At 42.0% G+C, this 17,772-nt stretch overlaps 2 protein-coding genes across 2 annotated transcripts; both read left to right on the top strand.

Annotated features, from left to right (window-relative positions):
* The first annotated feature begins 13,784 nt into the window (after positions 1-13,784).
* Positions 13,785-15,884, top strand: LOC1272326 (sin3 histone deacetylase corepressor complex component SDS3). The gene is made up of 4 exons (XM_061651576.1): positions 13,785-13,847; positions 13,952-14,198; positions 14,292-15,127; positions 15,213-15,884. The coding sequence occupies exons 2-4, from the start codon at positions 14,090-14,092 to the stop codon at positions 15,465-15,467; spliced, it is 1,200 nt and encodes a 399-aa protein (XP_061507560.1). The 5' UTR covers positions 13,785-13,847; positions 13,952-14,089; the 3' UTR covers positions 15,468-15,884.
* A 404-nt stretch (positions 15,885-16,288) lies between these two features.
* LOC11175500 (uncharacterized) lies at positions 16,289-17,630 on the top strand. Its single transcript, XM_061651581.1, has 2 exons — positions 16,289-16,892; positions 17,003-17,630. Exons 1-2 carry the CDS (start codon positions 16,874-16,876, stop codon positions 17,440-17,442), a joined length of 459 nt encoding a protein of 152 aa, XP_061507565.1. The 5' UTR covers positions 16,289-16,873; the 3' UTR covers positions 17,443-17,630.
* The last annotated feature ends 142 nt before the right edge of the window (positions 17,631-17,772 follow it).

The raw sequence follows: 17,772 nt of genomic DNA, 5'->3' as shown, positions 1-17,772 counted from the left end.
CCTATAGTAGTAGTGCCAAAAGGAAAGGACGATATTCGAATATGCATTAATATGCGCGGCCCAAATCAAGCCATTCAACGGGAACATTATCCACTACCAGTAATAGATACATTGCTTAACAAGTTGAGAGGTTCACGGATATTTTCGAAATTGGACATTACTTCAGCTTATTCAGCTTATCATGTGGAGTTACACCCTGATTCAAGGGACATCACGTCGTTTATGAACAGCAAGGGACTAATGAGATTTAAACGATTAATGTTCGGTATAAATTGTGCGCCTGAAATTTTCCAGCGGATTATGTGTCAAATGTTGATAGGGATCGAAGGTGTTGTTATTTATATTGACGATGTTGTTGTCGTAGGAGAATTGAAAGAGGAACATGAATATCGCTTAAAGAAGGTCCTTGATATCTTGAACAAAAACAATGCTACGCTTAACAAAGACAAATGTACTTTTGGAGTATCTAGCTTAGAGATTCTGGGATACAACGTCAGTGCGGAAGGAATATCTCCCTCGGAAGAAAAAGTAATAGCAATTAAAAACTTTAGGAAACCAGAGACAAGAGAAGAAGTGAGGAGTTTTCTAGGATTAATCAATTTCGTAGGCCAATTTATCCCAAATCAGAACCACAAAATCAGAACCATTGAGAAAATTTATACGTGGAGACACTGATTCATTTGGAAAGGACGAAGAAATGGCCTTTGATGAGTTAAGAGAGGAACTGTGTAATACAGTAAGCAGACTGGGTTTCTTTAACCCAAAAGACAACACTGAATTATATACATATGCTTCTCCGGTAGGGTTAGGAGCAGTATTAGCACAACGATCCAAGACAGGGCAGGCCCGCATCATTAGTTTCGCATCAAAAGGATTGTCGAAAACCGAAAGGATATACCCTCAAACTCAACGCGAAGCTCTAGCAATAGTATGGGCAGTAGAAAAATTCTACTACTACCTGTTTGGAACAAGATTCACTATTTTCACTGATCACAAAACCCTACAGTTCATTTTTGAAGGTAAACATCAGAACGGAAAAAGGGCTTATTCTAGGGCAGAAGGGTGGGCGCTTCGCTTACTTCCCTATAGATACGAAGTTAAGCACATACCCGGACCTACCAACATATCCGACATATTGTCACGATTGTGCCCCGTATCAGAAAACAAACCGTTTGATGACGATACAGAACATTTTCTTTATGCAATTGGCGATGAGCATATTGCAATAACAATACCACAAATTCAAAAGGACACAGCTTAGAATGAAACGTTATGTAAAGTTATGATGGCCATTAATAACCAATCATGGGATCCAAGTTTAGCACATTTTCAAGCCTTTGCAAATGAGCTGGGCATAATAGATGGATTAGTTGTCAGAAACGATCGAATAGTTCTCCCTGTTAAGTTACGGCGGCATGCAATGCAGATTGCTCACAGGGGTCACCCTGGGGTAGTAAGCATGAAAAGAAATCTAAGAGAACGACTTTGGTGGCCATATATGGACCGAGACGTGGAAAGCTATGTTCGAGAATGTGAAGGGTGTGCACTAGTAGCACCTTTTGGACAAGCAGAACCTATGATTTGGAAAAACAATGCCCGAACGAGCTTGGCAAGATATTGCTATTGATTTCTTTACCGCAAAAGAATATGCAACGTTTTTAGTAGTGGTAGATTACTACAGCAGGTATGTGAGGGTAATAGAAATGAGCAACACGTCAGCAAGCATAACTATAGAAGCGTTGGAAGCAGTGTTTAAAGAACAATCCTACCCTGAAACTTTAAGAAGTGACAACGGCCCACCATTTTCAAGCGAAGAGTTTAAGACCTATTGTAGTCAAAAGAATGTTAGATTAATTTATACCATTCTCTATTGGCCACAAATGAATGGATTAGTAGAAAGAAACAATCAAGGAATATTGAGAGCATTGCGAATAGCCAAGAACACTAGATCATGTTGGAAAACAGCAATCAAAGAACATGAACAAATGTATAACCGAACACCACATACGACAACTGGTAAAGCTCCGTTAGAATTACTCACTGGGAGACCTATCAAAGATCTTTTACCGTCCCTAAAGACAGATCCATGCTGGAGTAGAAATGAAAATGAAAGAGACTCTGACGCAATTCGTAAAAATGAAAGGAAAAATTTATGCCGATAAGAGGCGCGGGTCAAAAATCTCAAACATATCAGAGGGCGACAAAGTTAGAATTCGGAATTGTGATTCAGGTAAACTAGAATCGAAATGGTCAAAGGAAAGTTACAAGGTCTTAAAGAAAACTGGTAACGATACCATTGTGTTAAGTGATCAGGGGATACAATACCGTAGACCAGTCGCACACCTCAGGAAGATCGAGAATATGCAACAACTTTCAAACAATAATGGCAAGGCAAGCGAACAGAATAGTAACGTAACGGTAGATCGGGAAAATTCTCAAGTCAAAACAGAAAGAGTAAAACGAACTCCTAAACTGCCTTTAAGGTATCGGTAATTGTTTTTTTCTTTCTCTCTTGTTGCTTTCTTTAAATTGGACGAGAAAAGGGATGTAGAGTTGAGTACCAGAAGAACTCAGGAGTGTAGAATGATCGTGAGCGATATGAGAGACTGAGGCAGGCGAGAGAGGAGAATGAGAGCGGAAGGAGAGATGGAACTGATGTTGAACGGCAGAAGCGAGCGAACGGTACGAGCGAACGGACGTCTTTACGCATGTAACCACTGAAGTGAAATAAAGAGACCGAACAGAGAATTCTACAGCTGGCACTTGGAGGTCGGGGCTTGCAGCGGATAAATTTCAACTTAGCAGCGGTGCCAGGAGAAGAACATCCAAGGGCAGTTACGATACCGTTTAAACAATTGCCAGTACCGGAATACGACAATGCCATCAAGCGACTGAACCACTTCTTTCTCGGGAAAAGAAATGAAAGGATAGAGTTAGAAGTGTTTCGGTCACTTAAGCAAGAGAATGAAGAGTCCGTTAATCAATATGTTCTGCGTCTTCGGGCACAAGCTTCTCGATGTGACTTTCAGGACCGAGTAACAAAAGAAATATTACATCAAATAACAATAGGAGCAAAGGACGAAAGAGTTCGGGACAAAGGCTTAAGCTGGCCCTACACGCTGCATTCAAATATGCGGCTACAAATGACAGCTACACATTTTCTTTTGTTCTATTTGTCAAATGTAGCTACACGATGTAGCTATCGTTTGGGACCTTTTCAATCCGTGTATGTTCAGCTGTCATATTGTGGTTGTCAAACATAGTTGGTTGTGTTTATATTATGCGGAGATCACCCCGTTTGTGTTTTTGCCGTGATACACAAAGTTTCTTTTTTTTACAGTGGAAAAATGGAAATAAATCAACTTCTTCCAACTTTAGCGGTTGAAGTGGCTACTCTCATGTTGATACTCATAGAAGAGGAAGACGAAGAACTGCAGCAAGAGGAAAATGCACGGCGCTGCTGGATGACCGATCTATTTCTGGAGAGGGAAAGCGTTTGGACCCGGCTGTTTAGGGCGATAGATGGCGAAGGACCAAACAACCGGCTAGAAAGTTTTCTACGTGTGAATCGCGAAGAATTTTACTATCTTTTAAATCGGATTGGTCCAAAAAATGAGCGACAAGATACAACGATGCGACCTTCGATCTGCTCGAAGCAACGATTATGCATCGGGCTTCGCTTTTTAGCTTCGGGAGACTCATATGAATCTCTTGCTTTATTGTTTAGGGTAAGTTTTATGCAATATTTGAACGATATAAAATGATAATAATATTACCATTTGTTGTAGGTTTCTAGCAGTTCCGTATCCCTTATTGTGCGTGATGTTTGTACACACATAATAAATGAATTGAAGGAATACGTTAAGGTATTATTTCACTGATTTAATATGGTAACAGTTCCATACTAATACTCTCTTCTTACTTATAAGATGACCACTTTATCTAAGCTGTTTGTATATATAGTAATTTTAACTTTGGTTTCGTTTTCTGGTGCTCGTGTTATTATAGTCTATTTTTCTAAAACTAATATATTGCCTAAAAACTGCTGTTATACTATTTAACAAATGAACTTGTTGCAATAAACAACTATTCAGGTCATGTCACTAACGCAACCACAGGTTGAGAATATTTCTTTTGGTAATAATAATAATAATAATAATAATAAATGGGCCTTTTATTGCGTCAGTGCTTGCTAAATAAATTAATAACTAATTCTAAATAAGCCACACAAGAACACCCATTATTTTAATTCATTTTTATTATATCTGATCAATTTATCAAAAACATCAAATAAATCTGATTGCTATGCTTGTTAAGGCCAACGAACAGGCGACTGTTCATTTTGAAACAAAGTGATATATCACAGTAATTTAGCGTTTACTTTAAGTTTGCCTCTTTCTACAGCTTGTAAACTGGACGTCTACTTGGTATCAATATAATAAACCTACATAATTGCAATTTCTTATTTCAACATCCCAAATGTGCTTATACATGATTTGTCGCCTACTGTATTTATTATTTTAACTTATTTCGATCCATAATCATCATCAGTAATTCAAAACAATAGACAGTCAGTTTCTATCAGTTCAATCAGTTTTTAATTGAAAGAACAAAATAATTAAAGACACCAGCGAGAAAACTAGTTTTTCAAAAAAATATGTATTCCTTACTCATGGAGTCCTAAACTAGATCTGAACTAATTGCTGACAACTTGGCTAGTCGTCGGCTGGCTGGTTCGGTCGATTATTGCTGACAACTGTGACATTGCTGACTGTTACTGCAGTGTGGCTGCGCACGTGGCGGTGGCTGAGCGTGTTGTAAGTTTGGTGTGATTGAGTTCGGGGTGACGATATTGAATGTCATGGCCAAGTAAAATGTAGATATATATTATAAGGCAGGCACATTATAAGCCGTTTTGGCAAATCATTCAACGCTAACTTTTAGTGTACTTAGGACGAGCACGCACTGCATCCGTCTAGGTCGGTGAGTTAACGAAGAGAAACGAAGATAACGATACAGAGCCCTTCGTTTAAGGGCAGCTCTAAAGATAGCCGAAGGCGTACGTCAGGCCCTTGTAACTTATACGTTAAAAACTAGCTTAGCTTACATGTGTCGAAAATAATGGGGTAAACGAGTGTTAATACTTAAATCTATATAGTCTGCGCGTGGGCTGTGTCAGATTTTTATAGAACACTAAACTATTTGCCGCAACCATGTTGCGTTTTACACAACAGCTTGTTGTTTGCGTTGCCGTAGTTACCAACAAACCCTGTATTATATATTTTTAAAGAATGAATAGTGCTTTTTCTATTGTTAAGTCTATGAATAGTTTATCCATCAATCCACACAGCCCTGACCATGTTCGATGTAAAACAAATGGCTGCAACATTAAAACCTTGTGAAAAGCTTAATTATTTAGTTTGTTTGGCGTAGGATTATGCTAGAAATGACTAAATTCATAGTATAAAAATTATATTGATGGAAATACATTTATGTCAAAACGTTTTTGAATATAAAAACTATTGCACATTGAGATTGTACCCTACTAAAAATACAAAACTCAGTAAAACGTAAGGTTCACTGGACAATCTTTTTTTTTACTAACTAACCATAAAAATAGGAACGAACTTTGTCTTATAGCACAGTTAATTTTCCCAATGTTCGTTCCAACGTGCTGGGGAACTTTCATTTAAAATTTTATCAGTCTGGATTGGATGTTTCTACTATTATTGCTAACATAACCGCATATCCCTTTATGGGCATTAATGTTGTAGGCTAACGTGGACGAGATGGTTTGATACTGGTAACTCACCATTGACGCGTAAGCGGTCATTGGTCAATGTGTTTGTGCAATCCATCCGGGTCATCGTTTGCGCGGTCAACGGGGTTGACCGGCGAACACGCCGGCATTTGACAACTGGCAAAAGCAGAAATCACACGCGAAGGGAACGGTGGGAATGTTTTGTTTTTGTATTTTAAATGTTAGAATAACGTCTAAGTTTTATTGTATAAGTTCATGAGTCGTTTATATAAGAGCGCGTGTACCTCTTTGTGTACGAAACAAATGAAAGAAAGGAACTTAACACTAATGTTTTAGGTTGTCATACAAACAGAGAGATTTAATCGTTTTAATACATAGTTTATAACAGTTTGATAATGGCTAGTATCATTGAATCTGTTCGGAGCGGGAATGTACGGTGCTCACAAGAAATTCTAGGGAAGGCAACACATTTCTCGTGCCCGTTTTTCCAATGTCGCGGTATAGCAACAATTTAAAGCAACTATCTAGTAAGTCACGAAAATGAGTGTCGGGACGTAAGCCACCGCTACAAACGTATTCAATAATATCCGCGAATATGTATGAGTTATTGTAATAATTATAACAAAACGGGGCAGTCCTGGTACAGTCGTCAACTCGAAGGACTCAATAACATATCCGCCATGGGTTCAAACCTAGAACGGACCGTCCCCCCGAAGCTAGGATTGACCGACTACGTGGTAATGAATTAAGTCCCGAAAGCCTGTATATAGGCCGGCATGTCCGCGTAGGACGTTACGCCAAATAGAAGAAGAAGAACAAAACGTTGTTTAATAATATTTTTTTCAAATAACTTTTCTTTACAGTTGCTGTCTACTGCTACAGAACGGTTGAAGATTTCAAAAGGATTCGAGGCAAAATGGAATTTTCCTCATGTAATTGGTGCCATTGATGGAAAACATGTCACCTTAAAACAACCAGCTAATAGCGGGAGCCAGTTTTTCAACTATAAAAGCACTTTCAGCATTGTTTTGCTAGGCATAGTGGATGCTAATTCAAATTTTATATTTGCTGACGTCGGTTGCCAGGGTCGAATTTCTGATGGTGGAGTGTTAGCAAACAGTGCTATATACCAGAAACTGGAGCGCCGGGAGCTAAATATACCCGCTCCTGAAATTTTACAAGTTCCTTACGAGATCGAGGTTCCCTATTTTTTTTTTGGGTGATCAAGCGTTTGCATTGAAAGAATATTGTCTCCGGCCTTTTGCTGGAATGCATACCGCAAACTCAATAGAACGCCACTTTAACTACAGGCATTCGCGAGCTCGTCGAACGGTAGAAAACGGTTTTGGCATTGATGTAAAGGTCTGGCGAGTTTTAGCAAAACCAATGGAATTAGAACCACAAGTAGCTAAAAAAATCGTTCTGGCAACAATTCATCTACACAACTTTAGACGTCGGCACTTGCTTTGGAATTATAATACAACTCGTCTTGCACCCACAAGAAATACGGCATCTAGATCCTCTTCCTCTCAAGAGTCTAACGTTGACCCTACTACAACGTTACCTCTTCGACACGTTCCGTTGAGGCCGTCTAGAGTGTTGCAAAACATGCGATAACACTTAGCACGACATTTAAAGTTTGATGATCCATTACCATTTGATTTACCGCAACCGCGCAGAGTTGTGTAATTTTCGGAAGCATATAAACCACCACGTACTAATTAGAATTATGGTATTAAGCGAAAGCAAATTTGTATTTGATTTTTGTGTGCATTGCGAAATCTTTATGAATGTTTCCTATTTTTCCTAACACGTTTTATATTTTCCTTTCGTGGAAATAAAAATCATTTATTTGTGATTTGTAGCATTCTTTATAAATAAAGGCACCGTTTACTTGAGACAAGCCTCGCAAGTTAAAAGCTAACTGTGGTGAACTATATACTAATATTATTTTTTAAAGAATAGTAGAATTCTTTACATGGCAATTAACTCAATGTGTGCATACAATCTGAAAAACCAAGGAAGAATAACTGAAACTAATAAAGTTCCTATCGTTATGCTAAACCGATGCAAACATGAAATGTAAGGCGTACATACACAATAAATGTCATTATTACTATGAATGATACGAATACGTTTTTTTTTATAAACAGGAATTATCTTAAGCAATACGGCCTTTTTGGACCGTTACTCCTGGACAGTAAAAACAGAAATTTCTGATTTTCACAGTTCATGGAAAATAATTACAATGCTCAATTCAGTAATTCATAAAATTCATTAATTCCAAAAACACTTAAACTATCTTAACAATACATAATTCACTTATTCATAAAATTCTTAAATTCCAACAAACACTTAAACTATGTTAACACTTAAATTTTAATCCTACAGATATGCATGATCATGCATCGAGAAGGCATGTTGGTCCGCATAAAATTGATCAATTTGATCATTCATGACCGTCGTTATGGACCTGATCAGTTTAGCACAGAACTCTGGATGTTTATCTTCGAAGGTGGCAACTTGTGCCTCTACAAAGTTGCCCAGAGCCCTGGCTTTTGTGCAAGGTGCAGCAGCAGTAGCAGTATTAGCAATGCTTTGAATGGCTGTCAAGCATTCGCTAATCTGACTTGATCGAATCGTTTCACTAAATTTTCTTTTGCGTCCTTTGGACGCTGTGCGACCACGAGTTGTCGTGGCTGTTGTTGAGGCAGTTGAACTGCATGAAGCGGCGGTTGCAGGAGCGGTCGAGATAACAACAGGTTCCCGAGAAGTTCCTTCAAGATTTGCCTGACATGAGAACAGAAACGCTATATTAATTTATTCCTCCACAAAACGATACATAAACAATGTCTACTTACAGTATTGATTGTACGACGTGGAGCTGTCGTTTCATGTAGAAACGACATATGCTCGTAGGCATACCAAACCTCCTTCAATAACTCGCTGGAACCTGAATATTTATACAATAGAAACGATCTTAACAAATATGAAGTAATAAAATAGCAAAATTTACTCACCGGAACCTGTTGTCTGACTCAAAGCGATCTCCTTTTTTGTCCGCCGGTAGGAATTCATTAAATTCCTCCATTTAGCATGAACGCACCGTGGATCCTCCTCCAGCACGGATGCTATCTGTTGCCAGGCTTGATGCCTTATTTCGTTATTTTTATACTGGCGATCAGTATCTAACCAGATGCACGGATAAGTTTTCACCAAATTGATCAATTCAATGACTTTTTCCTCATCTGGAATAGGCTAAAATAATAAAACAACCAATAATTTAGTGTGTCATTCTATGAGAAAAGGTGTAACTTACATTTTTATTCGATTTTTGGGCGGTTTTAGCTCCTTCCATTGTTAAGTGCTGGCTGTTGAACTTCTCAGCTTGACACGACTAGTGCCTATCAGGCAACACCGAATGATTGCCAATCGGGCAACACACACATTGAACTCTGAATAAAGACCATTCCTGCATTAAGCGTACAAGCGAACAGACGTATTTTTTCTTTTGGTAAATCAGTCCACTCGGTATTCCACTTTGCGTTTCCCTCACACTTCAACACTGGCGTGGTTGACTGCTATTCGAAAATGTCCGCCTGAAAACTTCCAAGGAATCTCCAAACACAATACCAACAAATCCCCACATAATGTATCCAACATTTTTATTTTCGTATACGTTTATTAAAGCCTCATTTTATTCTCAATATTATTATTGCCCTCAAATAAAACATTACATAAAAATATTTTTAATAATTTGTATGTATTTTATCAGTAACTTAAATAAGCACGTAATTTTAAATTTTATTTCACTCAAATTTAAAAATTTAATTCGATGATCATCCCTCCCTTCAACACTTGAAACAGTAATGTAAACATAGCAGGTGGAAGATACGTCACTAGTCGCCGCTCGTAACCCGCATACATCGGGTTACGAGCGGCGACGAGCTGACAGATCGAGAACAATGGAAATGTGTAGCTGTCATTTGTAGCCGCATACATGAATGCAGCGTGTAGGGCCAGCTTTAGAAGACATAATGGAATTAGATGAGCTTATTAGTTATGCAATTAACAGGGAAGTATTAATAAGCCAGAAAATGAAAATTAAGGAGAAAGAAATTGAACCGTCAGTTGCATACTGTTATGGTGAATATTTTGCCTTAGTGAGCCAACCTGTATGTATCACGGCTCTCACTGATGAGTGCACGCATCTCGTGAGATGCCGTTAGTTTCGGGCTTATGACGTGATCCCCGAAGGATCACTCTCTCTCCGGCGCGCCTCCACATAGGATAGTGAATAAACGTTTTTATTTGTGTTAACTTATTCGCGTGCATTCGTCCACCTCTTATTTTAAATACATGACTACAGACCTTAACACATACGTCAAACAACAACCAATGATAACAAAAAGAAAATGGCAAGATACTAGCTGCCACCGTTGTGGGTCATGGCGACATAACGGAAATTCTAATGAGTGTTATGCTAGAAAGACTCGTTGTAATGCTTGCGGGCGCAAAGGACATTTCGGTAGATGTTGCAAAACTGAAGGAGAAAATGTAACAAAGAATAGGTTTAAATGAAAAAAAAAACCAAAAACAGAATCATCAGGACATATGCAGCGAAATCAAAGACGAAACTCAGATGCAGTAGACAACCTTAATGAGGTAATATAATAATAATGAGGGCTCGTAGAATCCTTGTAGATTTGATAATTAAAATAATTAATATTATTATAGCGATTAACGACATCACGGCTTTGGGAGAACGGTATGGTCACATGTACATTGGATCATGTTCCTGTTGAATTTTTAATAGATTCAGGTGCGTCTGTGAATACCGTTACGGAGGAAGTATGGAAAACATTACAAGAATTCAAAGCAGATATTCACGATATCACGTACGACTGTAACAAGAATATAACTGCGTATGCGAGCAAACAACCCTTACAAATAATTCTTAAATTTAAATCATTAGTAACAGTTAACGAAAATAAGCCTACGGTATATGCGGAATTCTTTGTAGTGCAGAATAGCAACAAATCATTGCTAGGCAAAACTACTGCCGAGCAGTTAAAAGTGTTGAAAGTAGGTTTAGAGGTACACAATTTAGAAGAAAAAATACAACCTTTTCCAAAATGTCCAAATATTCAAATCCGATTATCCATTAATAAGGCAATACCCCAAAAAAAAATCGTATATTAGAGTTCCAATTGCGTTAGAAAAAAAAAGTAGACCGTAAAATTAAAAACATGCTTGATTCTGACATAATTGAACCAGTCTTAGGCCCTCCGGAATGGATATCCCCAATGGTAGTAGTACCAAAAGGAAAAGATGATATAAGAATTTGTATCAATATGAAATATCCAAACCAAGCTATCCAACGCGAACAATTTCCGTTACCAGTTATTGAAACTTTGTTAAACAAGTTACGTGGATGCAAAATATTTTCTAAACTAGATATTACTTCCGCATATCACCACATTGAACTTCACCCAGACTCAAGAGCAGTTACCACTTTCATGACTAGCAAAGGGCTTATGCGTTTCAAGAGATTAATGTTTGGAATTAATTGTGCCCCAGAAATATTCCAAAGAATTATGACTCAAATGTTAATAGGAATAGATGGAGTGGTAATTTACATTGACGATATAGTTGTAGCAGGTGAAAATAAAACAGAACATGATAAACGCTTAAGGCAAGTGTTAGGAGTCTTAAAACAAAATAACGCAACCTTGAATAAGGAGAAATGTGTAATTAGAGCTGACAGTTTAGAAATACTTGGGTACAAAATATGTTCGTCAGGTATTGCACCCGCTGAAGATAAAGTAGAAGCCATTAAAAATTTTAGAAAACCAGCAACAAGGGAGGAAGCTAGAAGTTTCTTAGGTTTGGTAAACTTTGTAGGGCAATTTATCCATCATCTATCGAGTAGGTCAGAACCTCGACGTAAGTTTATTAGAGGAGAAGTAGAGACATTTGGCAAAGAGCAGGAAACAGCTTTTGTTTCGCAAACTGATCACCGAATGATTGTAAAAGTAATTGTCCAAGCGTCCAACGGCGAGCGAGTTTTGTATGCTTTTTAACTATAGAAAAAAAACAGTGGTTAAAAAAAATAAACGCGAGGAGTTTTTGATACCATGCGGATAACGTTCATTATCAACTTACCTTGTTTTCCATGATCAAACATCGTTTAGTTTGATTGCGGGCATTCTTTCTTCCCTCTTTCTAACTATCGCCGGCTCAACACGGTTGCACAACAGCTGCATAGAAAATACCGCTTTAATTGATTTTATATTACAAATATTAGCTATGCTTTACTTACCCTAAACGGCTTTCTGGCGTGCGAAGTCGATTCTACCTCCATTTATAATTTTTCGGCTGTTTATTTTACACATTACACACAACATTTTCATCACCGATGTAGCCTTTTTTAATCATTCGCCGTTGTACATCGTGAGCAAGGATAATGTATTTAGAAGGTTGATTTTTATTGCTTTTGCTGGGCGACATTGTGGGGGACAACTGTCACTCTCTGCATACAAATTTCATTACCCCGCACCAGCCCTCCCCGATTTTTATACCGGAGCCAAGGTGGATTAAAAATATCAGGTGGTGGATTAGGGCCTTTGGGGGGTCGCCATAGTTGAGGGACTTTACGTCATTTTAGAACCGTTGACCATTGGTTTCCGCACACAAAGCTTAGCAAATATAACAGATTTCTTTGTTATTATGTGCATTTTAGTGTGTCTATTGATTTTATCGAAAAAACGTAATATATTAACAAAAGATTTGATGATTTGTTTATGCACGAAATTTAAAATCATGCTAGCATGAGTTCTAATCTCAAGTAAATTGTCCATGCGGCTCGTAGATAATGAGGAATTAATGTAAAAATTGAACAAAAATAATGATTTCTTAATTTTTATCATCAAAAATGTCGAAAACACAAAGAATTCTAGAACAAATTCACAGAATAACACAAAATAACACACTTTAATGTATGTTTCAATGTTAAATAAGAACTCACAAAGTCCAAAATATATTTTTAAAGAATATTTATTCGAAAAAATGGGGTAGATAAATTATATGAACAAATTTAATTAATGTAAACAAAGTTTGAATCCTGGGGACCTTACGTCAAGTGACGAATTGTCAAAATGCACTAGAGTCCACCACCTGATATTTTTAAATCCACCTTGACCGGAGCCCACGGAAGAGATATGTCAAGTCGAGAAATGTCATTTTGCTCTGAACAACTTCACCTTGTCATTTATAACACCTTGATCGTGAGAGCTATCGTTCGGTTCAAAATGTAAACAAACTTTATTTTTTGAATATTTGACAGATTACATGACCGATCAACCGCACACTATCTCGTTTTTCTTGTCAGGGCTGCTTCGATTGCCATAGAGGGGGGGGGGGGGGGGGCTTAAAAATCTTTTACCCAAGGACCGTAAAGATATCAGGTCAAGTTATAAGCCCGTTTTGACAGCTAGGTGGAAGAAGAATCGACGAAGAAAACCGACAGTTAGTTTTCCGCTTTTGGCGAACACTTCAGGTTCTCGAAGGAAAATTTCCATTTTAAATCACGGACTGTGTTCTAATAAACTAAAATATTCACCCAAATTGATCTCCACCAAATATTGACCATGCAAAACGTAAACAATCCATCAATACATATACAAGCGGAAAACCATCTGTCAAAATCGGAGCCCAGGGGGGGGATCGCCAAAAGCGCTATAACTACACCTCATTATACATTCCACCTTGCTTTTACCCTTTTTTTCAATTTGTTTCCTCAGCACGCAATGTCATCTTTGTCTTGAGCTGTCATTTCTCAATAGCACGGATAATCGGACAGCCGGATGAACGGCCCGGGGAATGATTTGTTTGCTACTTTGACCAGTCATTACTAATAAAATTGAAATGACAGAGTTATAATATTACTGATTTTTCTTAACTTACTATTAAAGTTGGTAATACAAAAATATTTTTTTATATTTCAAAATATATTTTTTTTTACTTCCGACCGTGCTTGCCCCGCTGTGCAGTGGAAAACATGACGCCGCTGTCAAACAAATAAAACGTAAATAAAAACATAGCCTCCGATGGCGTCATATATCGCGCGCCTGGTGTTAAATAGTTAAATAGAAATAAATAAAAACAGTAAAATAAAACTTCGATTTGTAGCTAATTTTACCAGGCCAGTGGACTTAAAAATTCTGGAAAAGGGTAGCATTTCCCAGGGGGAAAAGGTTTTCCTTTCGGGTCCGACTTGCCAACGGGCCAACAGTGCGACCAAGAACCGGGGAAGGGGTGGGCGAGAGTATGGCAACAAACCGGGGCGGTAGCACGGTGTACCTCGAAATGGACGGCCGGCGGGAGCAGCACGCCCTGCCGGAACAGGACGGCGAAAATGACGCCGATAGTGGTGAAGGCAAGCGAACCGACCGGTTATAGCAGCTGGGCCGCGTGTGGACACGTTTGTATAACACGGGTTTTTTTTTTGCATGTTCTCCTCCACCAACAGACACCGACGAGGCGAGCGAGAGTGAGCTGCTGACCGGCACGAACAACCAGCACAGCGTGGACGAGCGGATGGAGATCCGGGAGCAGATGTACCAGGACAAGCTGGCGAACCTGCTCGGGCAGCTGGAGCTGCTGAAGCAGGGCAAGCACCCGGAGTACCTGAAGATCGTCGACCGGCTGCAGCTCGAGCTGGATGACCGGGTGCTGCTGAACGAGGTCGAGCGGGACTACCTGCTCGCGTGCGCGGAGCGCGACTGCATCCTCGAGAAGGCGGCCGCGGAGAAGGAGTTCGACGAGAAGAAGGCGGAGCTGATCGAGAACCTGATCGCCGACCTGGAGGACCAGAAGAAGATGATCGAGCACGAGTTCGCGACGATGGAGCTGAACGGCGACTCGGTCGACGTGAAGCCGACCGTGACGCGGAAGCTGCGCCGCCGCCCGAACGAGCCGCTGCCGGTGCCGGAGAAGCGCCGCAAGCCAACGACCAACCAGCTGACGTTTCTGCTGGAGGACAAGGAGGTGGACCACGATCTGAAGCTGATCTCGCGCAGCAAGCCGATCTCGGCGAGCCGGGCGGCAGCAGCGGCGGCGGCAGCTGCGGCCGCCGCCGCAGCCTCCTCCACCGCCGCCGCCGCTCAACATTCCGTCAACGATGGGGCGAGCGGTAGCACCGGCGGCACGGGTGGAGGAACGCAAACGGGTGGTGGCGGAGGAGGAGGAGTAGGAGTAGGAGGAGGAGGAGGGGGCGGCGGCGGAGGAGCGAATGCTGCCGACCAGAACGGTGGATCTCAGCCGGCGGAGGGCTACGGTGGCAGTGGGGCAGCACCCACGGGAACGGTAAGTGTAGCTAGCGGGTGTGTGTGTATGTGTGTGTGTGGTTTTGATTCAATTTCGGCTCGCGACGCGCTTTTTTTTTTTGCAGGGCGGACAATCGAACGCGCAACCGTCGACGGAAACGCGCATCGAGGATGGGAAGCTGTGGTACGAGCGGCGCTGGTTCCACCGCGGCCAGCCGGTGCACGTCGAGGGCCGGGACATACCGCGCTTTCCGGCCAACATCTCCGCGATCGGGACCGAGGCGATCTGCGTGAAGAAAACGTCCGACGGGCAGAAGGTGCGCATCTTTCTGTCGCATCTGCGCCGCGGCAAGGTGTCGATCAAGCGGCGGGCCAACTAAACTATGCGGACAATGGGGGGGAGGGAGGGAAAGAAGGGCTTTTTCGGTAGAGAGGCATGTTGGGCGTTTTTGCCGCCCGACGAGAACGAGAAGCGTTGTTTTGTGGTTTCCGAGCGCCACTGGACAAATTTGTTTGGTTAGAGATTTATAATAATTGCGTGCGTTTTTTTTTTGTATAAGGAGATATGTGCGCTATTTGTGAGATAGGAAAAGGGCAGGGGCTGGGTGAAATAGCCAAAAACCGTACGACACTTACCCACGGGCCAAAGTCGATCTCGGATTACAGTTGAGCAATACACACACGCGCGCACACTAACAAAACCGCGGACTGCTAGGAGCTAACACGATAAAACTAAGAATTCGAGCTCGCGCTCGCTCACTCTTACCCCACGAAATACACACACGCACGCAAACACACACCAAGAGAGAAGTGTCGCCTGACTTTTTGACTGAAAAGATGTTAAAGTGTTTGAAGCCAACGGCCGGACGTGTATAGAACCAGCGCGCGGAATTCGCAAGAAATTTCACATCCTTTGTTGTGCTCTAACGGTCTGTCGCACTACCACCAACACCATCGACATCACCACCAGCACCTCTAGCTCCACCCCCTTCGCAAATGAGATCGCACCAGCGACTAGTGATGGGCATAACGGCTCCGACCGGCTCCAGACAATTTCGGAGCCGGCTCCGGAGCCGGCTCCGCACCAACGGCTCCGGAGCCGGTTTTAACACAAAGGACCAAAATAACTTTTTCAATGAAGTTTCAATCGAGAAACTCCGTAAATAGCGGAGTAGGTCATGTTTCAAAGAATTTATCAAAGAAGATATATTCGTTTTTTTATTACGCTATCATACAATGATGTCTCTATTGAACCGTTAGTTCGGAGCCGTTGATCTGGAGCCGTTGATTCGTCGCCGGCCCCGGAACGGTGGGCCTGAAGCTGGCTCCGCAGCCGTTGGAACGGAGCCGTGAGTGCAGAGCCGTTATTCCGGAGCCGACTACCGAGCCGTTGGTGCGAAGCCGGCTCCGGAGCCGTCGGAGCAGAGCCGGCTCCGGAGCCATGGGTGCAGAGCCGGCTCCGGAGGCGTTGGTGCGAAGCCGGCTCCGGAGCCGTCGGAGCGGAGCCGGCTCCGGGAAAAAGTCGGAGCCGTTAGTCCGGAGCCGGCTCCGGAGCCGTTGGTGCGCTCCGAAACGCCCATCACTACCAGCGACTGTTGCCGGGAGCCGTTGGAGACGACGAACGAGTTGAGCTTCCATTTCTGCACAGCTTCTCGAGGCAAGCGGACGTGTTTCTCCAAGCCCGTACGTGCTTTCAAGAACAAATTCGCCAGTGTCAAGAACAAGTTGGTGTTGGTGCGATTGAAAAAAATTCTTTTGATAGCGTCGCACATCTCTGTGTCCAATTATGGATCTAAGCAACAAAGGTAGGTAAAAAAGAGCACAACCTGGAAGAGTTTTCCCGCAATGATTTCTCTGCCCGGGTGGTGCGCGGTCCACTTTCCCGTCCATTTTCTAACCACACAATTTTACACAGACGACACCGGCTCGGCAAAGTCAATCTGGCCGATGGATACGAAGGACGGGCCGGCGGCTTCGGCCTCACGCATTCCGCCGATGTCGGCGTCCCCGCAGCAGCAGCAGCCGATGGAGTTGTCGGTGGGCGGCGGGCAACCGGCGCGTCCACCGACGCGCCGACCGACGCGCAGAGCGGCGATGAAGACCGGGGGAGGGCCGGTGCGGTCCTTTAAGCGCCCGGCGCCCCCGCCAATGGGTGCCGCGGGCCGCAGCGCCACATCGTCGCGGCAGGCGGGGGATGGTTTGGGCGCGATCCGGCAGCGCCGCAATAGTACGGTCGACACATCGACGGCGGCAGGCGGGCAGCTGCGGGGATCCAGGCGCACGGAGTGGGAAGACGAAACCATTGTGCGTAAGCAGCGCCAAGCGGACTCGGAGAAGGAGAACAAGCGCGAGTGAGCTCTTGTGTTCCGGAGGACTTTTTTTTTTACTTAATGCGTTGATGAACTGTTTTCTTGCATAGAAATAAACTACCAAAAAATCGTTAATTTGAATTAAGGCCTCAATCGACACACAACCATTGTAAGATGCGAAGCGAGACACCCGATGTGCCATGACGAATTACAAATAAAGATGAGTTCAACTTATTTAACTTTTTGTATTCTTTGCATCCCCGATCACATTCGAACGCAACATTAGGGAAATAACTATCATGTTAACCTTCATTTCTATAACCACCTACCCGGGTATGTTTTGCTTATTCTTTTTATGATAACTTTTTATTGGATT

Source organism: Anopheles gambiae, chromosome X, assembly GCF_943734735.2.
Source record: "Anopheles gambiae chromosome X, idAnoGambNW_F1_1, whole genome shotgun sequence".
Classification (NCBI taxonomy): Eukaryota; Metazoa; Arthropoda; class Insecta; order Diptera; family Culicidae; genus Anopheles; species Anopheles gambiae.
The sequence above is the reverse complement of the archived record's forward strand: the minus strand, read 5'-3'. Positions and strand labels throughout refer to the sequence as shown.

Excerpts from the sequence above, each read along its gene's own strand:
- LOC1272326 (XM_061651576.1), top strand. The coding sequence starts at position 14,090 with ATGGCAACAAACCGGGGCGGTAGCACGGTGTACCTCGAAATGGACGGC. Across the intron at positions 14,199-14,291 it reads TGACGCCGATAGTGGTGAAG|ACACCGACGAGGCGAGCGAG; the intron begins GCAAGCGAACCG and ends CTCCACCAACAG. Across the intron at positions 15,128-15,212 it reads GGGCAGCACCCACGGGAACG|GGCGGACAATCGAACGCGCA; the intron begins GTAAGTGTAGCT and ends TTTTTTTTGCAG.